At 38.3% G+C, this 22,526-nt stretch overlaps 1 protein-coding gene across 2 annotated transcripts in view; it reads left to right on the forward strand.

The window, feature by feature from the left end:
* The window catches only part of rgs7a (regulator of G protein signaling 7a), a 56,772-nt gene extending 34,903 nt beyond the window's left edge, over window positions 1–21,869 (forward strand). Inside the window, exons 4-18 of one of the 2 annotated variants that reach the window (XM_061040012.1) lie at window positions 788–838; window positions 9,239–9,345; window positions 10,255–10,306; window positions 12,604–12,668; window positions 12,969–13,045; window positions 14,018–14,099; window positions 15,006–15,080; window positions 15,231–15,329; window positions 16,078–16,139; window positions 16,515–16,625; window positions 16,782–16,907; window positions 19,329–19,515; window positions 19,697–19,786; window positions 20,673–20,706; window positions 21,038–21,869. In XM_061040012.1, coding sequence (XP_060895995.1) covers window positions 788–838; window positions 9,239–9,345; window positions 10,255–10,306; window positions 12,604–12,668; window positions 12,969–13,045; window positions 14,018–14,099; window positions 15,006–15,080; window positions 15,231–15,329; window positions 16,078–16,139; window positions 16,515–16,625; window positions 16,782–16,907; window positions 19,329–19,515; window positions 19,697–19,786; window positions 20,673–20,693 — 1,205 coding nt within the window. In that variant the 3' untranslated portion in view covers window positions 20,694–20,706; window positions 21,038–21,869. Of the gene's footprint in view, window positions 1–787; window positions 839–9,238; window positions 9,346–10,254; window positions 10,307–12,603; window positions 12,669–12,968; window positions 13,046–14,017; window positions 14,100–15,005; window positions 15,081–15,230; window positions 15,330–16,077; window positions 16,140–16,514; window positions 16,626–16,781; window positions 16,908–19,328; window positions 19,516–19,696; window positions 19,787–20,672; window positions 20,707–21,032 lie in introns of both variants that reach the window. The other variant, XM_061040011.1, reaches the window with a different exon arrangement.
* The last annotated feature ends 657 nt before the right edge of the window (window positions 21,870–22,526 follow it).

A 22,526-nucleotide genomic window follows, 5' to 3' on the forward strand; every position in this document is an offset into this window, starting at 1 on the left:
CTGTCGTCTCCTCAGCACACCTTCACCTGTCAGCATGACAGCCAGTAATAATAGCTTGGAAAATACTGTATATATTTAGCCAGGGTGCCAGAGTCACATGTTGTGGTTGGGTGTGAAATGCCCAGGGGGGGGGGGGGGGGGGTTCTGAGATGTGAAAATGGTTTAGTTACATTCTCAAATGGAGACGATTTATTGCAAAAATAACATTCAAAATGCATTCTGAAAAGGCCACTTTTTAACACAAGCAATCTCTAGATCACCACTCAAAGTAGAGTTTTTGATTCAATAGTGAAGATTGCATCATCTAGTCAATATAAATAAATAAAAACTCTCCTCTCCTCTCCTCTCCTCTCCTCTCCTCATCTTTTGACATCTTAACCTCTAAGTTTTTGTTTTGTACGCTAGGGAATATTCATTGACTTATTAAGACAAACAATTGTAGCTGTTTGTCTGTGCTGTGGCTGAGTCAGACAAATTGTGTCGTACGTGTACACAGTGGATGCTTCATTATGCCATTGTCCCTCTCTGGTCAATTTATATTAATGGACTACAGCTTGGAGAGGGTGTCAGAAAAGAAAATTTGGTAATGGATGGCCTATTACCCGCCCACATTGTGCAAGGCGAGAGGAATTGGTATTCACTGCGATGATGAGGGGAGGTGGGCTGGGTTAAGAGTGTCATTGTTTTCTCTTTCATTTGCATCTATATGCAACAAGGGCTTTCTGCACACATTGAATATATTAGAAATGTCAGTGATTAATATTTATGTATTTTTCTCTTCTCTCAGGTTCTGAAATCGTACAGTGGATGATCAAGAATCTGGACATTGAAGATCAAGGTAAATGAGCTGGATTGCTTCCATCAAGGGCAGACATTTTCAGTACAACAGGAAAACAGGAACTTAGGTATTGAAGCCTGGCTGCTGATTTGTTCCTTTCAACAACACAGTCCATAGAACTGCAGACGTAGACTTAGACAGCAGTCTACTTTAAAATCCAGACTGTGGTTTGCGTCTGACCTCACAACTACAATGTAGATATGTTACTGGCACTTTACAGTTTTTGGTGTCCACTAATAAAGATCCTTCTTATATCTCCATGATTTACCAGAATAGATCATGAGACTGTTTCTGAAGTTTTTGTGTCAAACAAATCAAGTGATAACTTTTTGTCCACCATGGATACATTCCAACCAGGAGATGATAACAAGCTAATTTGGCATACCTTAAAGGAGTAATATGTAAGTGTGACACATAGCGTTTAAAAGTGGTACTGCAGTCCAAATTCAAAACATTGGAGGAAGCTGTCTCTCCTCGTCCCCTCCTCACTGATGGTAGCTGATTTATATAGCGCCTTTCAAGAAACCCAAGGACCCTTAACAGAAGTAAGAAGTAAGATAATTGTTACCGTGTTTTCAGTATAAGATGGGAGGAGATTGTACAACTTATTCAGTGTCTTCATCTTGGAAAGACGATCACTTGTGCTTTTGAGAAACCTTTTTTAAAAGCCCACATGTTCTCATTTTTTTCCCTTGAGCTGTCTTTTTGTGTCATTAAACTTCAGCAGACACTGCAATCCTTGTTCTTATTCTTCCATTTTTTTTGTCATTATTATTGTTTCATTCCAGTGTGATTAAAGTAGGACTTGAATGTCTTACGGGAGAAGGCAGCTCATTAGTAGATCCCCTCATTGCACATACAATGACTCAAAAGTGAGCAGGTTGAGCGGTGATTAATATGAAAAGGTTCACAAAGTCGCTCGCATAAAAGATGATTGTAGCCAACAATGTGAATCTTTTCAGGGATTTGTGAACTGAAGGTGTGTGTGTGTTTACCTGGATCTTGGATTGTTTATGTGTGTGGGTTTGCATTCCAGTGTTTGTCTACTCGAATGTGTCGCCTCAGGATTGTACAGCATGTTCATTGTTGTGATGCTAAGCTGACTCATCAGCTCATAATTCCTTTGTGTGTCGTTTCATTTGTGTGCAAGGATCTGCTTATCTTCTCTGTTTGTCAGTTGTATGTGTTTGCATCATTTTCCTGCACCCACATGAGTGTACAGGGTTGTGCTGCTGACTTTGTAGGATATTTATGGGTATTTGTGTGATTTTTATTTTCACAGGGAAAAGCAGCTAAACTTTTCTGGAATGAACAGACTGTTGCCATACTCCCATTGCACCATGATTTATAATATAGCTGTATCCTGATGCATTTAGTATGGGAAAAAAAAAGACAAGAAAAACAATCAACTGCAAACAGGCCTGTCCAATCACTTCTGCTTTATGTGCCAAACTGGGTCTAAATTCTTATATTTGTTGCCATGTTCCTATGGACAGGCAATAACTCATTTAATTCCATTGAGCACATTTACATTAAAGTTTTTCATTTCAAGTCACCAGCATTTCTTGAAATTATCTTCCACACAAAACTCTCCATAAAACGGATCAAAACTTTACTATATTTGTTCGCTTTTATTTGTAAACCGTTCTGTCGATCACTCTGCGCATGGGAAAAGAGTTTTATGAGAAAATTGACTTCAGCACAGAACAACTCCTCGCGGGGCTGAAGAACAGAGCAAAGTGAAATGCAATTAATTTGGCTCACAGCGAGACAGCAGCATGTTTATTATGTTTTAAGGCGGATGAGCTTATATCAAAGTTGCTGGAGATTTAGAGGGTCTTTTTTGTACTAAATGAATGCAGGAGATAATTTACTGACAAACTCCCGATGAACTCATTATCATCCTATTTTGTCTCTCTGAAGTCCCAAATCCTATTTTCATTCAATCCCGCAATCGATTCCTGACTTCAAAGTTCTTCTCAAAGTTTTAGATTACTTTTTGGATCTTACAGCAGGGGTTTAAAACGTTTAACTCTCTGCCATAATACTGTCATTTTTATTCAGACCATAACCAGCCATTCTTATTTATCATTTCTCTAAAAGATTATCATTTTGTCCTGCAAGGGAACACGTGAAATGAACTGCTTACTTCATTTAAGGTAGCTCACATTTGATTCTTTCACAGGCATTACTGTGCAGGCCAAACATTTCAACAGGGATTAGAAACAGTGAGAAGATAAAAGTAAATGGGAGCAACAGGTTGACAAGATGTACAACATTAAGATGTACTGTATGGCGAAGTACCCATAATTCATCAAGAATGTCAAAACTGACCTGATCTGCTTTCTGTGTAATATAGAGAACTGTTTTAAGACTTTGACCCATTTTGAAATAGAAATAGTTTGACTTACCTTTGCAGTGATATGAGTTATCCCACGCCCATACATCTAGAAATATCTTGTCCCGTCACATTCAATAGTTTCTTCATAACTAAGTAATCATTTTCCTTGTGTTTTGTTGATTGGTGATAGCAAAGCAAATGCTAATGCTAAATGACTTTAAATGACTTTAGATTCATCAAAGTGTTAATTAAAGGAATAAATAGTAGGGCTAAATGTAATATACTGCTAACATATGCCCTTTTTCAACCGGCCACTACATCCTACCCCTACCCATTACCCCTCCGTTTGCGCGTCCCGGCGGAGGGTCCGCCATATTAAGTCCGTCCCAAACCAATTACCGTGGAGTGGTAGTGGGTTATAAAACCCTCCACCATCGAGTGTGCACCGATGCCGACTTTCGGATCACGTGCAACTCCTATTGTGTCCGGTCGTCATGGAGGAAGCAACCTGTGAGTTCCGTGCAAGTTCCTAAAAACACTGCTCCAACTAAGATAGACATTTAATATCATCATACAGACGTTAACAACTTCAAGTGTGTATTGAGGATCAAATATATGTTTATTTATTGTAAAGTGTTTTATATTTACAGGGACTGTTGCAAAAACAAAAGAATAAACAATGTAGGCTCAATCTAATAGTTTTGTTATAAGTCTACACTAATATAACTAAAGAAGAAGAATAATCTAGGCTACATAAATATTTTTACAGAATGCATTAGCTACAAAAAAAAGCTGTTCCCGCAAGATACCGCTGAGTAACCATGGTAACACACAGTTCCTGTTTCCGTGTGAGAGAGGGAAGTTTGTCCCAAAGCTTGCCGCTGTATTTCTACCTTACATCTTGATGAAGGGGACTTCATTCAGCTGCGAGTGTGACTTCTGACTGAGTGCACTCCGTCACGGAGGGGGAGTGTGTAGGGGTTGGTTTGAAAAGGGGCCATAGTCCTAGCAAAAATGCCAACCTTTTACTTCATGTTTTTTTCACCTGAAGCATGATGGGAACCTTTCTTCTTCTTCTTCATTGGTTTTTAAAGGTGGTAGGCATCCAAAAAGTTACATTACCACCTACCTCTGGATTTGAGTATTACTACAGCAAAAATACATTTTATAAAAATAATAATACTTCCCTTCCCCTCATCCTATCCTCAAACAAGTCTCCTCAAACTAGACCCTAAGAGGGTCTTAAGGCCTCTCTCAGCAGCCCCTGCACTTCCTCTCCAGTAATTCCAACAACGTCAAAAACTCGTTAGCAGCATCCACAACAATCTCAAATCTTTCAAGGTAAAATCTTGAAAAGTATCGATCCATTAAGAACAACCTTTGCTTGCAAAACATTATTCATATGCTTTTATTTCCTTTTTAATTGTTAATGTTTGGTGTGAAGAGCCTCTAAATGCAGGAATGAAATCTGAGCTAAAATAGCCTTGAAATAAAAGTTAATAGACTATAGAGCTTTATGATTCGCTTAAAGTATTAGTTGTCCAGGATGGTTGTAAAAATTCACTTTCTAGGCTTTCTGTCTCCTGACCTGTGACCTGGCTGAAAATAAGATAAAAATCAATAAGCTCATCTTCATAGGAGAGAAATGTAATCTCACTCTATAAGGGGCTTACACACTGACAGCTGGTCGGTCTCTAAAGTGTAGAAAAAACAGGCCTAATCAAAATATCAGACAATTACAAGACAACTCTTTTTAGCAAATGAAAATAAAAACTCCTCCTCTGTATACGTTTGCAGCAAAAAATGATTAATGCCAAGTATACTGTAGAAATTGGATGAAAACGCTTGTGATACACTGAGATATGCCCCACATTTATTTTTGTAAACCTCATCACAATTGTGAAACAAAGTTGCCCTAAATACACAGCTATAGACAGTGATGGTTAAATAAAGAATAAGGACTTATCTGATCAGCTGAACACCAGGGAACTGTTAAGTGATCATTGAAGGAGAACATGTGACTCATCAGAACAGCACTGAGAGGTCGCATGCAGCTCTGTTTAACACCTCTGATGATCTTCTCCTCAAACCTTCTTCAAACCTCCTCCTCATCAGACTGGAGAGGCACTCACAGAGTGGAGCACTTGGATGATCTTTTTTAGTCTCCTGAGATCACCCCTCTGCACACTGCTCCTCTGGCATACCAATGTTGGAAAGACTGTAACTTCCTCAAAAAAAGAGACACGCAGGTTTTTTTTTAAATGTAGTCAGTGTTCTCTCCCTGTTCTCATTTTTGTACAAAACCCACTATCTCCTCCAGGGATGCAGGAAGTAGGGGTGCTCAGGATGTTGCAGCAGCCTCTTAAATCAGGCACAATTAAAACCATCAGCTATAAGAACAGTCAAATGTATCTTTAGCCCGTTTTATGGTGTAAGTAGATGTAATATACTGAAATGTCTGATCTTTTTTATTCTGTTTACGATAGTAGGCTGTATCTAGTTTGTAATACTTCTTGCAGAGTGATACAATTCGCAGCAGGGCGGAGCATTTTTTTTTGTTTTCGCACACATTGAGGTGTTCCAGAGGTTTTTTTACACAATCAAATAAATCAAAGACTTGTCATCATCCTGTCAGACCAAGCAGCATACTTCGATGTTATCCTAGAATTAGGAGTTTAGTTGATTATTCCTTTAATAACTTAAGAACAACTTTCTCCCAGTGATTAAAACAAAGTTTATTCCTGACCTATACTTCTCTAAACAGCTAAAAAAAAATGTATTAAGCAACAACAAAAGAAGAACTACAATTGTATAATCCCTGCGATTCTGTGTTCAGATCAAGCTCAGCTGCAAGAATACTCTCACACTCCAACTGGCAGAGTTCCAATCTGCTGGGTTTTTCGCACCAAGCTTGTAATATGATGAAATCAAAGGGTGTTTCTCCCCCCAGACTCTGACACTGGCCTTTCTTGGTAACTTGACTAATTCTAATCCAAGGTTTAGTCAGCTATAAAGCTAATAAAAAGGCCTGCATTATGTTAAAGGCAGAAGCTCCCATGTTATACAAATGGCTTTAAAAACAACAAAACAAGCTTCTCTTTTACTCAACCTGTCCCATCTATTGACTGTGTGTTTTCAGATGTATTCTTTAGTATCCAGCATACTGTCAAATCAAATCTGTGTACTAAATACCCCTTGCTGAAGCTTTATGAAATACTTACTTCGAACTTGGGCAAATTTCCTACATTTGAAATAACCAAGTGTGCATGCAAAACAGTGAAGGATTATTTTGGGGATTTAGAGAAACTGTTCAGTTGGTTACATTCAACATCAGCCCGTAAAACGCCGAAGCCTCTCAGCGAACACGCTCAGCCCTGTGTTTGAAATATGGGAGACAGAAAAACTTAAACTGCACTGGCCTAGTTGCCATTTTTCTAACGTTGCTGCCTCACTTTCATCTGGCAGAATCCCTGCTGAGATAACTCATGAAAAATTTCAATGAATTATAAGTAGAATGGTGTATGGATCATTGGATTATATGCTTATAAATGTCTGTCTCCTTGTATACATCTGCGTATTATGGACAGATGACAAAGCGTAGTGAGTCTTAGAAAAATAGAAAAATAACTCTGTCGTCATTTGATTTGATAAAGCAGCAAAATGCGACGTACAGTAAATAATATATATAGGGCAATATAGCTTTCAGAAATACTATAGTGGAAAAGGAGATAGGGGTGTGTTTATAAGTAAACAGGAGTAAATAACTTATGAGTCATCCTTTATTAACGAAGCCCAGTCACACACACATAGAGACACACACACATTCACCTAAGCATTGTGACCTCTCCAGTCTCAGTGGCATAGGGAAAGTCTATTGGCTATTTATCTCTCTCTGTCACACACACACACACACACACACACACACACACACACACACACACACACACACACACACATCGGGATGTGATGCACGTGTATATCATTGAACATATTTTATGCGTGCATACAGTAACCTCTCGTTGTAGCATTAATTTAAACCATGTCAAACTTTTTTGTCATTGTATTTGTCAAATACTGCCAGAATAGAAATTAGCCTACATTAAACAATTAGTAAATAATCCAACTGCAATACAGAATATGACAAGGGCACTACTTTATGAAAAAAAACAAATACGTTTTTCTAGTACTGTTTATGATGACCAATTATAAGCTAGGCTAAAGCTAGCTGAATAGAGTAAAGAAACCAGATCTATGTATGCTAGTAAGCAGCAACGAGCTGGGTTTAAGCTAACAGCCAAAAGAAGACAGGATATCTTACAACTAGCTGTTAACAACTGTGCGCAAAGAAGGCTGACTCATTTATAAGTTTCAAGGCGCCAGGTTGTTTCACTTTGTAAGTAGCAACAAGCCATGCTGAAGCTAACTGAAAAACCCTGAAAACAAAGTCTTTAGAAATCAAACTGAGTAAGGAATGTTGGTTCTACTCGATACTTTTTCTGATTTCACAAATGTACAATTAAAAAAAAAATTGTGACGAAGTACAGCGTTTAAAATAGACTATCTAATTAAAAAAATATCACAAATTTTTTGACGACTTTTTTAAGGAAATGTTTTCCTTGACTATCATACAGACCAGAGGAAAACAAACAACCTGTAATTGTCAAATGTGGTGTGAGTGATAGATGTTGACACCATGGAAGGGTTACAGGCTGAGAACAGCAGGGATTCACTGGTGGCAGATGAGACACACTGTTGAGGATGATTAGCTGTTTTCATTATCTGATGGTTTTAAACCAAGCATAGTCAACCATGTCCTGCCAATTGCTAGAGGGGTGCGGGTTTCCCCTCCAACCAAGCACATCACCAGGTGATATGGCCGGTGAGTTCTGCCTCTGTGGCTGAAGGTGGGCTAATTAGCGGGACCCCCTGCTGTGTTGTTTAGTTAGGAAAGAGAGCATGCCTTTCTTCTGTCAATGTAGCGTCAGAGTCTATTAGAGCATATAGCTCATGATTCAGGATCCTGGTGCTTATTTTGTGTCGCTCTGTCAGGGATGAATCTATGCCAGGGATTAAAGGTGAATGAAGTTAATTAGCTGGTGGGCTGGAAAAAACCCATCTTAGTGGCTGAGAATCTGTGATGTGGAACTATTGATTGCAGGATGATTAGAGAATCTTTTTTAATGAAAAAGTGACACCAAAAGCAGATTGAGCTTTTAATGCCTCATGAACTAAGTAAAGCCTGTTTAGATAGAGGAAAACTTAGACAGTTTTATCAAGAAAGGCGCTCTTCATGTTCCTGATAGAAAAAGTTCAGCATTGTAGAAATGTATGTCTGGTCCTTTAAATTAAAGGCCACAACTAGAAGGGTCCACAATTCTGAGCTTTCAGCAATTTCCATTAAGACCAGCAGAATCTGCAGGAATGTGCTTGTTGTAATCCAGAAAAAGTCTGACACATAAACCCTATTTAAATGTTGGCTTTGTGGTTTTTCAAGATATCGTTCTTCATTAAGTGATTTCAAATACTGTTGGTAGGTTAGTTTTACACAATTTGGCAGTGTAAGCTAGCTGAAGTGACTAGCTTTACAAATATGAGGTGTCGCGATCTTATGAGCTATCTGTTCTTAAATTGTTAAATTATACACTGAAGCCTGAAATGTCAAATATTTTGGTAGAATAGTAACATTAAGTACACTCCTTTAAAATGATTGAGATTGAAATTAATGTCTTTTAGATATTTTCATTAGATATTTTCATTAGAGGGTATATGAACTCACATTATCAATATTTATTTTTATGGTGAGAAAATGTATTTGATTTCAAAGAAAATTTTAAAAGAAGCAAAACAATTAGTTTCAGATCACAGAAATGACATTTCTGCGCAGCTTTCTGTTTTGTAATAACACTTTCCTGCTTACCTAATGTTTTTTTCATTCACTCTCTATGTCTATGTGTTATTTACCTGAAAGTAAAGTTGTACATGCTGGTTTACAGTATCACTGGCTCAAAGTAAAAAGATACACCAAGTTTGAAAGTATTCTTTTGTCTGTTCTCTTTCAGTGGAGGCTCTTCACCTAGGGACTCTGATGGCTGCACATGGTTACTTCTTCCCAATCTCAGACCACGTCCTCACTCTTAAAGACGACGGCACTTTCTATAGGTTTCAGGTAGGAACAATCAAAGTAATCCTCTGATTCTATTTAGTGCTGAAGGTTTGTCCCCAAAAATCTCTGAACTGTTATAAAATCACGTTAAAAGACGGCCCCAAGGGTTTATTGCTCTGACTACTGGAACTAAGTCCAATAAAACACAACATATGTGAAGGTTAATGTAGACTGTGATTTTGTCATTAGACATTTTGTCTTAGTGTTATAATGTCAAATAATTATGTTGAGCTATATAAGGCTCTAAAATTTTGAGGTGTTACAAAAATATATTTTAATTCAGATAAATATTGTTATGTTTTATATGTATGGGAATGTCATTATTTTTTTTTCGATATTTGAAACTCTTAAATTTGTTGAAAAAATGTTGCCATTTAAAATCTGTAACAGTAGCAGTCTTAAGAATTGTGTAATCTATTTTGAGGTTACAGGAAGTGGAGTTGTTGTACTCTGAGGTTCATGACAAAAACAACACATTGCTCTGAATGTCCATACTCGGATCGACAGTTCTGGTTATTTGTCAGTGATCTCCCCCAAGAGTGCTTCACACAACTAACCCAAGTGAATCAATACACGTGGGTGTGTGTTAGTGGCTGGCTTCACTTTGCTCCTTACGTTTAATCACTTTTCATCTGAAGCCAATCCATACAACGGTGCCTGAGGAGGGTCAAGATTCACATTGGTGTCCTCTCTCACGCTTGCTGAAAGGAGCTTATGTGCTTTCGAATTCATGTCAAGCCCATTACACAACAAAATGTTTCAATGTGACAGATGCAATGCGGGGGCAAAGCACCTCGCATGACAGTGCACACTTTAGATTCAAAACACCAACTATGTGGTTAAATGTACTCTGTCATCATTGACTTTTCTTTTTGGTTTTGTTTCTGAACAAACTGTTTTTGCTCCTCTCAGACTCCATACTTCTGGCCATCGAACTGCTGGGAACCAGAAAACACAGACTATGGTGAGACAGTGGTTGTGTTACTACCTTGTGCATTTAAACTAACAACTTTCAGAGCCTAATGATGCAGACTGTTTGTGGAGCGCATTAAATATTGATTTTTTTCCTGTGGATACATACTGGCTGCTGATGTTAACAAAAATTAAAGAGATAAAACACATGTAATGCATTATCAATATTTTGCAGATCAATAGAAATGTTTTGGATACTTCCCACAGTCTAAGTGCAGTAGGCGTGTATTACTTTGAGCTTCCCTTCTTCTACTTCCTGAATTGGTTCTTTCAATGATATAACAGTATGAAGTAACTAAGAAAGAATACTTGCTCCTGTACTAAAGTAGAGTTTTCCGGTATCTATTATTTACTCAAATGTAATTCTTACTTATACCCCCTACAATTTACCACAAGAACATTCAGTATGTACTTATTGCTGTCTCTAAAAGACACGCTACATTTTCTTAAATGTATTTGATGGGAATCAATACACTTTCATTTGAGTGCTACCTCTCACCAGAGAAAAAAAAATAAAAAGGTAGACGCAAGAGCAGACTCGAACTAAAAGATTGATTAAACAAAAAAAACAAGGGCTTACTCTATGTACAAACAAAGTTAATCAAAATCCAATTTAAAAAAAATCCAAAATGAAAAAACCAAGAGCCATGAGAACACTTCAAAACAGGACCCTGAGGAAAGTCTAACAATGAACTGACACAGAAGGGAAGTTTAGTTTAGTTCATTAGTTGATTTAAATCAGGGACAGTGCACAAAAAAACATTAGTCTCAGAAGAGAAGAGATGCTTTGTACCAGATTTAGCTAACTTGCTAATTTTCATCTGTTGTCACTGGGCAGATGATGGCAAGAATAAAATACAAATCAACCAGTCATACAAGCCCACACGCACGCACTCAATAGAAAGAGAAAGAAACACAGATACTGTACACAGGGGCCAATCAAACACAGGTGTGACAGATAACAGACACAGGTGAAACTGATGAAGGCAATCAAAAAGGGAGGGAAACACACACAAAGGGAGGAAGTAAGACTAGAAATGACACAAAGGGGTAGGAACTACAAAATAAAACAGGAAATACTGAAAACTAAACTCAGGATTATCAACAGTAAAAATACACAGGAACCAGCAAAACACAAGAATACAAATGACAAAATAAAACCGATAATCACAACTAAGCAAGAACAACAAGGAACAAGCAAACTTAACGAGAGTAAATCATGACACCACCCTCCCAACATCAAAATCAATTTCCACCTAAATGGATGGGACAATAACACAAAGAAAGTGCTACCATAGCCTTTTCATCATCACACAGCACAGACAAGAGGGAGAAGCTCAACTGAAAAATGTAGTCAATGTGGCGTCTGGTACTGACAGGAACAAGTTGTTGTGACTTAGATGATAATGAATTAGCCAACACTCCAGACACAAATACATCCTTATCTAAGTGATCTGCACATTGGGGAAAAAGTTCATGTTCATGTTCATTTACTTAAGTTGAAATTGGAACGATTAAAGTTGAATATTTAACATATAACAGCGCTTGGAAATATCCTTCAGAGTTCAACTATTTTTACTGTGACAGTGCTTTTGATTTTCTCCTTTTCTACAGTAAAACAGCTTTAATAGTACTACTCCCTTTTTTTTAGATTGATTTTGTTAAAGAAAAAGTCTGTAAACTTTCACCACCTCTGTTGACTGACACAGATATGATAGATTTGATTGTGATGCTGGGATGAGTTTTTCATTGTGTACAGAGGAGCGCAGCAGAGCAAAACATTTCATAATGCTAAAAAAAACTAGTCTGGTTGAATAGTCGCAGCATTGCAGGTCTTTCATTTGTTGGTGTAGAGGAAACATAGTAATGCTCGCTGTGGGAATAATCCGGCAAGCGTTAGAGGAAGTGAAAGTATCTCAGATGTAGCAACTGATTCACGTGAATGATGCACTGTAATGAAAACAGCCTAATGGACTAATGAAGCTTCCACATAATGGTCGGTTTACAAAGGGATGAAGGGATGATGAGAGTGGAGGAAGACATCACGCAGACACAATACACACACTCACACACACACAATGTAACAGACGATCAGACACCATGCACAGTCAATGACCTTTGTGATTTGCAGGCCAGTTTAAATGTGCAGTTGAGAGGATTAAATGAGTGAACGCAGGGCCACTTAAGGCTGTTAAAACCAAGCTGAGATCCAGTTACTCCTTTATAACCAACCTCTCTCTCTCTTTCTCTCTCTCTCTCTCTCTATCCGTCTCTGTTCCTCTCTTTTAGCTGTTTACCTCTGCAAAAGAACAATGCAAAATAAAGCACGTCTGGAGCTGGCAGACTATGAAGCGGTAAGTAAAAGAGGTATTTTAGTGTCAGCACTACTCTCGTCACAGATCTGTTCTGTTCCTGCACTGATGTCAGGCTTCATCTGTTGCCTGTTTGTTCTTACTGAAGCTGAGAACATTTGTTTTTTCACAGCATCATTTGTAACTTTCCTGCCTCCGAAGCCATCAAATGAATTTATCTTTTTTTTTTTTTTTTTTTTGAAGCAGTGATCATTGAAGATGGTATCTTTTTTTTTGCGAAGTGAAAATAATCGTCTCAAAACCCTTTTTAAACATTGTTTTTTGTGTTCGCTTTCTTTGCAGGAGAGCTTAGCGAGGCTACAGAGAGCTTTTGCCAGGAAGTGGGAGTTCATTTTTATGCAAGCAGAAGCACAAGCAAAGTAGGTTTCTTAATTTTTTTTTTAAAACTGAACCTTTAATTTACCAGAATGGAAGCCCTAAGCCCACAAACATCCATGCATTTTATATTACTCAGTTTCCCCCTGATATTCAGTAATTTTGGATACTTTCTCTCGACATCTCAACGTCTTTATCTCATTGTCTTGGGGAAACAATGCAGGTGCTCCCTTGATAACAAATTAATTTCTTGAGATCTCGAGAAAATGGCTGTAATTGACTTATTATCACGGAGCAAAACAACGTTGTTATCCGATTATAGCAAGAAAAATAAGTCAAGATCTTGAGAAAACAACCAAAATGTACTAGTCATCACAGGAAACGGAGGAAAATAAAATGTAGCGATACATCTCTGCCTCAGGGCTTCCTTGAACCGAGAAAAGCTAATTCATATTAAAAACCTCCTACTCAAGAGTGTCCTGATAAGACAGGCAGCAGGACAGTTAACCTAACAAACAATGAACAGGCATACATACAGCCATAATAAGATACAATAGCCATGAAATAACATGTGATACCAGCAAATGTTTGACTAAATCAATCACAATCAAAACCATATCAAACCATGTACAGATGGATGTGTCTGCCTCCAAGTCATTTTGAATCACATTTACAGCAGCCAATGAGAGCAGCTTCTTAAGTTTCAGAACTTTTTGTAATTCCTTCCGAGTAAAGGGAGCAGTAAACTGTAACACCTTTTCCCAGTTTAGGCTTGATCTTTGGAACAGACAGTGAGAAATGTCCAGAGACATAAGCTTTTAAGATCCTCTCCTGACTGATGTTGGTTTAAAAAGAAAAAAAAGGAGTCCTTCTTAACCCTTATCATGATATATATAATTATATGTGTTACGTCAACAACTTCACAGATGAACTGCAGAGTACATGCATCATATCAGTGTTGGAACAAGCTACATGCTCTGTAAAACGAGTTCTGAACTTGTGTATTTCTCTCCCAGAGTTGACAAAAAAAGAGACAAAGTTGAGAGGAAAATTCTTGACAGTCAGGAAAGAGCATTCTGGGACGTGCACAGACCAGTGGTGAGTGAAATTACTGATGTTGTCTTCCTTCTTCACCTTTGCCACTGATATTTTTTGCTGACATTATCATCAACATCTTAATTGTCCCTGCAAAAGTGAGTAAGATTCACACAAACCACACACACACACACACACACACAGATTACATACTGCAGATATTGTAAATATTTCAAGATGAATCTACACCACACATGCAGTAGTGATGCCTCAAGCTGAGATACTGTTGTGTATTGCAAATGCAAACTTTTCATAGATTATACATATGAGCTTTATACATTCATGATTCCTGTGACGTTTGAATGGTGTAAAGAAGTAAACACCCTGTTAATCCTTGTTGTGTATTCCTCCACCACACGCATGAAATGCCACATCAATAACTGTCACAACACATCGGCTTCACTGCTGCTCTTTACCTTGTTCATACACACATAGCATTAGCATTTGGTTTACCCCTGAGGTTAAAGGCTCTCCTCTTCTGCAATTCTCAGAAAGCCCCTGCTCCATGCTTAATTGGAAAATAAGTTCAATTTATGCGTCCTTGGAGCAACATAATCAATATTAATTCAAATTTCACAGTGACGCCGTCAAGCTACTTAGCTTTGTTCTCCTGGAAGAGGCCCAGATTGGACCACTTGTCCAATCAGCCTGAATTTGCACACTAAGACTCTGATTTCCCGCTGGTTTGCTTGTTTTGCTAAAGTTGGCACATTCCATGTTTAATTAACCAACATCTGACACATTGTCCCGGAGACTTCTCTGAATCACTTCACACCCCTTGTAGGCATATTGGATTGGATATAACGGTTGGGAAATATCACCTGCACTGATTCTGGCGAGGGCAAAAGCATGAACAGGTTAAGTCGTGAAAATGTAATTGAAACTGAAATAACTTGCGATTTCTCACAGCCAGGATGTGTGAATACAACAGAAGTCGACATAAAGAAGTCCTCCAGAATGAAAAACCCCCACAAAACCAGAAAGGTGAGAAACCTCCAACCTTAGCACTATTCTCTTAAGGTCAGAGGTGATAACACTGTAACATATACAGGCTTATTGTTCCATGCTGTGCCTGTCAGCAGCTGTAGTGCTACTCCTGTTGATTTCTTTTTTTTTTTTTAATTTTTTCCTCAGTCTGTTTATGGGCTGCAGAATGATATCCGCACCCATAGCCCAACCCACACCCCGGCCCCAGAGGCCAAGCAGCCCACAGAAGAAGAACTACAGGAACAGGTCAGACCTTTAAAATGTTGCTCCACAATTCAAGATGTTTGTGATAAGATTTTCAAAATAAAAGTTACACAAACGTATGCAATAATTGTACATTTAAAGATCTTAATTATCTGAAGTCAAATGCTATTTCACATTCTACAGTCTACTAATTTGGATGTAGTCCAGTGTCGGTCTCAGGTGAAGATGACTGGATTTTATGACAAGGCTGGTGAAGACCACAACCTAAGTTATAGCTCTGAATGTACTAGTGCATTATGGTGATTCATAGCATCATTACTGTGATTTGATGCAAACATTAAATGCATCCAAAAGTAGTTTTATGGTACAACATACTGCACGATGTGGGCCATGATACAGGGACAATAAGACAGGAGATTCATTAGGAATCTTAATACTTATTTTGTATTTTTTTAAGAGTTTGGAGTTTTTGAATCACAGGAGCACTTATGGTTGCTCGCTCCATATCTTATTTTTAGTGTGTAAAAGTGTTGGATTTGCTCTGCTCTTTTCCTGATCTTGACTCAGTCTCTACACACTTTAGTCTTGGTCATGGCTTGGCCTTGTGCAGGCGGTTCTTTACTAGTGCAACACTAGTACGCAACAAAAGTGAAATGTGTCCTTTTTATAGCACAAAGAACACACATAGCATCCAATAAAAAAACACACTGCAGTAGAATATACCTGCAATCCAACAGTATATTGCCAACTAAAGAGGACTGATGCTAATTGTTCCCTGCTTTGTTTTCAGATCACCTTTTGGCAATTGCAATTAGACCGACATCGACTGAAAATGTCCAAAGTTGCGGAGAGGTGAACAATGTTCTTCATGTCTTTATTCAGTTTAGCCATCGATCTGTTTATTGAGCCAGTAAACGGCCAAACATGGTGTGGAATTAAGAGCTCCGCTGACCTTGAGGAGTGATTTGTCCGACACAATGCCTCGGGTGAGCGTCAGCACTGACGATGCCAGATGCTGGATGGCTAAGAGTACATTTGTCATTTCCTGCACTGAACAGAGACGGGCATTCAGCATGGAGGTCTCTATCCTAGTGTCTGAAAATTCTGAAGTATTTGCTCTCAGGATGATTCCACTTCTCCTTTTGTCAATGTAGCTTAAAGAAAGAAACATCTCATCAGAAACACACACAGAAAGGCTTGATGTAAGTTTTTCATATCTTTTAACAGTTTGCTGGCCTACACAGAGCAGTATGTTGAATACGACCCCTTCCTCACGCCTCCAGACCCGTCTAACCCCTGGATCTCAGATGACACCACACTGTGGGAGCTCGAGGCCAGGTGAGTACGTGACTCTGAAGAAACAGCAGAACAGATAATAAATCATGGTGATAAAGGGAAATGTTGGTATACTATTCACAGTTTGTACTGTAGAGTGTTTTGTAAACATACTTCCTTAATATATAAATATATTTTTCTATGTTTGTCCTCGTTCAGTAAGGAGCCGGGCCAGCAGCGGGTAAAGAGGTGGGCTTTTGGTATCGATGAGGTTCTCAAAGATCCTGTGGGGAGAGAGCAGTTCCTCAAGTTCCTGGAGTCTGAGTTCAGCTCAGAAAATCTCAGGTACAGAATTAAAAACTCGTTCTACATATTCCAACACACAAACACACATGCACACAGAACGACACTCATGTTTCTTCTGAGAACACTGCATTGACCTGAAATCGATTAAAGTCTTAACCTTTAAACCTCTTTCTTTTTATTGGACTACACAATAATGAGGTATATTCATATGCATGACAAAGACTTGAGGAAACATGTTGTTTCTCTCCTGGGTGTCATTCAAATATCGAACTGTTTTATTCTCATGTTCATTCAACAGGGATGTAAATATTTTTCTAACTGCATTATTTAACCTCAATGCCATGTAGTTTTCAGGTTATGATTTTGGGTGTTTTTGAGGCCTCAAATCTGTGGCGAAATATCAGATCCTTTTCTGATTTAAAAGTTAGTTATTAAGCAATGTGAAAATACTCTTTATTGGAATCCTGTCTTGAACTTTTTAAAAAATAGCAAAGAGTATTGAGCATATTGTTGTTTATTTGTATTCTGTATATGTAGATAGTTAATGTTTATACTTTTATTAGAGATAGGCACTATTTTCTCAACATTTCCAAACATATTTTCTTTCAGTAGAGCTCCTTAGAACTACTTTTTGAAGTATCACATTATTATCAGGTATCACAACATGGACATACTCGGGTGAAGGACCTCAGATATGTACACAGTGCCTAAGTCAATGTATAACACTTCAATCCATTCTTCCAATGCCTGTGAGCCAAAGTAACAGGTAGAACAACATGATCCACTCATGTCTTTTAAAGTAGAATAAAAACTGTGCCTCACATTGTATCTACTACATCCCTCATCAAAATCCTCACAGGTTTCCACATATAAGGCTTTAAGACTAACATATGGTTAAATATAGGAGACCAGATTTTTTGTTTCCACATGGGTCCCCACATTTAGACTGTTATATTTGCACAGAGAAACAAATACATGAATGCACATTGGAGAGATTGCAGATAAATGAATTGACTTTTTATAGCTAAGATTCCTACTGCAAAGTTCACACTTTACTGTATTATGGGCTGGTTTTCATATCAGAAGCAACATGGAAGCTTTTAAATATCACCAATATGAAGCAAACTTAAGTTATGTTGTGAGGCAGCTGGTGGATGCAGCTTTTTTTAAATTATGCATAACTGTAGCTGTGGCTGGAATAACCCAGGTGGGCAGGAATATTATGGTAATCCCTTTATTCATGGTAAGAGGAATACTGCAGAGGATCAGGCATGCATGCTAACAACTGAATATGAATAAAGTTTCCTCTGTGAGAAACCTCCTCTGCTCACCCTGATACTGTGTTTCTTTTAAGTCTCTGATAACTGAACTGAAATATTACTGACATAAAGCATGCTGCAATACACCGACATGTTGAGCATATCAAAGTTTACTCCTGTGAGCTTTTAATATAAGTCTTGTGTCTGTTATCATTATTGTTAATGTTTATGTGAATATACAAGCTGCTCAACTCCAACTGCTTTAATTAACATAATCAGTCAGGGTGCTGGTGGCCTAGAGGTTTGGTTCGTGCCTCCCAAGTACAGAGGTCTGTTGTGCGTCCTGGAGGCAGGAGGACCAGGTTCCAATCCAATGTGTGGTTCCTTTTCCATTTGTCATTCCCCACTCTCTTTAACACAGCCCTACAGTCCACTGTCCTATCTCTCCAATGAAGGCACAAAAACCCCAAAATAAATCTTAAAAAAACAAAACATAATCAGTCCTCCCATGTTATCATCAGTAACCCCAACCCTAACCCTAACCATGCACACTTGTACCAATATTTCTGCCATTATAACCATACATCTGCCTGGTAAAAGGACTTTTTTTTGCCACTGTTACTTTGCTAAAGGTTGCCAAGTGCTTTGCTTATGATGTTGAGTCTTCATGATTAATATAACAAAGAATTCTGTCTAGACCTACTCTTTAAATAAAAGTGTCTTGAGATAACATTTGTGATGAGGCGGCGCTTTACGACTAAAGATGGATTACTTTTAAACTGAAACGTTCTGACCGATGCTGCGGCCAGGGTTAGGGCTAAACCCTTCTTGGTACAAAGATGATGGATCAAATGTCTTAATCCAATAAGTTAAAATGAAGGGGATGCTTTTAGATTGATTTAGTCAAAATGTATTAGAGAGCATTCTTTAAACAGATTTGTAGGCTGCATATGTTCTTTATTATTTCAAACCATGAATCATGAGCCAATGACAAAGTTGATTTACATAAAGACGTCATTGCTGGACTGATTTGACTTTCAACTTTAAAAACTAACATTGTCTGTAATGTCATGTTTGCAGCAAGATTATGTAATTCAACTTTTATGCAATCTTCTGTTTTTACACAGTGTAATATTATACACCATTTTTAGTTAGTGGTAAAGAGCTTCTATACCAATAGGCGATAATCTGTGCCCTGCAGGTTCTGGCTAGCAGTCCAAGAGCTAAAGAAGCGTCCCATCAGAGAAGTTCCAACTCGGGTTCAGGAGATCTGGCAGGAGTTTCTGGCCCCCGGAGCGCCCAGTGCCATCAACGTGGACTCCAAGAGCTACGACAAAACCACCCAGAATGTCAAAGATCCTGGACGCTACGCCTTTGAGGATGCACAGGTACGAAAGCTCATATCACATCCAAGGCCTGTTGGGGATTATGCACAATAGAACACAGCGTCATCTTCACGCCCTTCAATCTATGACTCACTTTTCTTTTTCTAACTTCCATTCAGCACAATGTGGTACCTATGCCGGATGCTTTTATACATCATTTTAACACAATTTGCCTCCACAACAGGAACACATCTACAAGTTGATGAAGAGTGATTCTTACAGCCGTTTCATCCGCTCCAGTGCCTACCAGGAGTTATTACAGGCCAAGAAGAAGGTGAGAAAGAAATGCTCAAATATATTAAATGAAATTTCTTGGTATAAAGCCTAGGAGAAGTATCATTCAGAACTCTCACAGCATTTTCTTTGACAGTAAAAGGTGGGAATCATTGTAGTTTTTGCAAAACGGGGTGTCTGTTCCTTTTATATGGAAAGGACACTAACTCCTAATATAACAAGCTAGTCTGTTGAAGCTACTGTACAGAGGTGTTGTTTAAAAAAAAAAAAAAATTGAGAGATTTGATAATCTAATTACGTCGCCTGTTACTTGCTACATTCTGTTAACACAAAAATATAAATACAGAATCAAGTACATTTCGTTTTCTAAAGAGTACTATATCTGCCATGGATCTATTTAAATGCTGGGTGCATGTGTGGTAGAATTTCCTTAAGGTGCAAACCATGTCAAACAAAATGGCACCGTCAGCCTGGAATACTAATGAGGAGAGAGTAAGAGTAAATACAACGTATTCACAGTCTGTGTCAGGTGTGGATGATGGAGTTGCTGTTGCAGGACTCCTGTCAGGCTTGTAGGAACCATTATGACTAGCGGAGACACTGAAGCTGTCACAACACGATGAATAATTCAGATTTATTCAGGTGTATTCATGTGATTTAAACCTGCTCGGTCGCACACCTCCTACACTTGGTCTGTGTGTCATTCTCTCAACAGACATTTTAAGAAATTAGTTTTTTTTGGATCAAGTATCATTTCAATGTAGTAAAGGGTTTTGATTGATTTTTTTCCCCTTTCTAATATGACAGAAATACATACTTTCTGGTTTTACAACTTTACTAAATAATATAATTTCTATATGTATTGTCCCTTTAATCTTCAATATGGTCAAATTAATTCACCCAATGTGTCCTTTTGTTCCCTACAGAAAAGTAAGAACTTGTTCTGAAGGATCTTTCCAGGTAATGTCCAATATTTATGCATATTGCTTTAAACAGTACGTAACCATGCATTTAACATTGTTATCTTGTTTCCTCACACAGTGATAGTACTAATTACTACATTTGTCTTGGTGTGACCTTTTTTGTAAGCATGCTTGCAGGTTATAAAACACAAGTAGTGCAAGTAATGTTACCTTAGCATTTAGCGCAAGCTTTAATGTTTACATGCTCATCAAAATGTGGAGTTCCTGCAGAACCATGACTTTTTTTGGAAGAAAAGAAACAGGATGTACACATACTTATTCTCTCTTTACCTCCCTGTCTTCTCCATTTGTCTCTTTTACCAGCGCAGGGGAAACCACTAGCATCCAAGAGGCTGACCAGTCTTGTGCCATCATGCTAAAATCAATGCCATCTCTCTCTCTGGGACTTAGAGAGGGAGACCATCTCATCTCTTCGTCATCATTGTCTGTCCATGCGCTCTCAGCTCAGCAGGCCGACGAGCCGAGCCGGGGCCGTCTGTTCGTCTGTTGTCCACCGGATGTTGCATGTCCATGGAGAGGATGCTCCTTCTTCTCTCTCCTCTTACAGTACCTGATATATTTCCAGTATTCTCCAAAACGAAAAGTCGCTGCTGCTGCTGCTGCTGGACTTGCGAGGACACTGAAACAGACTGGCCAGACGAAAAATGTCAAATCCTTCTTTCCATCATAAGTGCTGGATGGAAGCCCAATCTCTCACTTCCAGCTGAAACAAATGATGTCAGAGAGAAAAAAAAAACGAGGGGGGAAAACATAAAAGAAAAACATAAAACATCAACTTAAACTGATAAATCTAACCAGTGTCATTGCTTTACTGAGGTCCAAGGTCACAGATACTTTGTCACGCTATGGGAAGTGTTGTGCAGAATGAATATACAATATATATACAAGAATATATTATGATTATAATTATGATTATTTATTGTGCACTTATTTTGCTTTGCATTATTTTATTACACTACAATAAATAGCACATATGGTTTTCATTGCACTTGTAAAGTCACAATTCAGAATGACAAAAATGCTGTCTCCTGTCTGATGTAGAACATGATTCTTTGTTATTCTCTCCTGCATTTATTTTTATACCATATTTAAAGACACTTTTACTTACTTGTATTATTAAAGTTGGCCCTCTATCTGTAACATTTGCTTGGGTTTGGATTTTTATTTTACATGAACACACAAAGATCTAAGGTATCATTCAGGATGTAGTGATCTAATTGGATATGGTGCAGTGCGGCTTCAGTCTCCCTGCCCCCCTTACTTGGATCCAAAAAAAGGAGAGCTGTCAAAAATGAACCTAAATTTAAATTGATTTCTTTGGAACCCGAATTGAAAGTATGGCCTACTAAATAGCCTGATATTTTCGAGTTAAGCAAAATGTATTTTTACATCGTTTTATCTACAGACCTTTGAATAAACTTTCCAGTGAGTATATCACTATTTAAGTTAATAAGTGCAAATGCAGACAGAGACTTGTGTCCCTCATAAGGCCCCCTAGGGTGGCCCAGAGACACTAGATTGGGAAGCAATGGCTTACAGGAATCCTTCAACAGTTCCTGAAATGTGTACTTCTCCTGTCGACCACTAGATGGTGATAAATCATTTCCTTGCAGCAATCCTCCTCTTCAACCACCACTGTCCTTGTCAGACAAATGAAGTCTTGTAATGCAAAAGTGTCATCATGCTCTGGTCTGCTGAAGGGGTTATTGTTCAGATCATTCACGTCTGAGGTTTTTACAGTTTCTGTTGATGTTTCAGCTCTTTGATGCCAAGAGTCGCGTTCAGATTTTTCAGTCT

Source organism: Labrus mixtus, chromosome 6 (assembly GCF_963584025.1).
Source record: "Labrus mixtus chromosome 6, fLabMix1.1, whole genome shotgun sequence".
Classification (NCBI taxonomy): domain Eukaryota; kingdom Metazoa; phylum Chordata; class Actinopteri; order Labriformes; family Labridae; genus Labrus; species Labrus mixtus.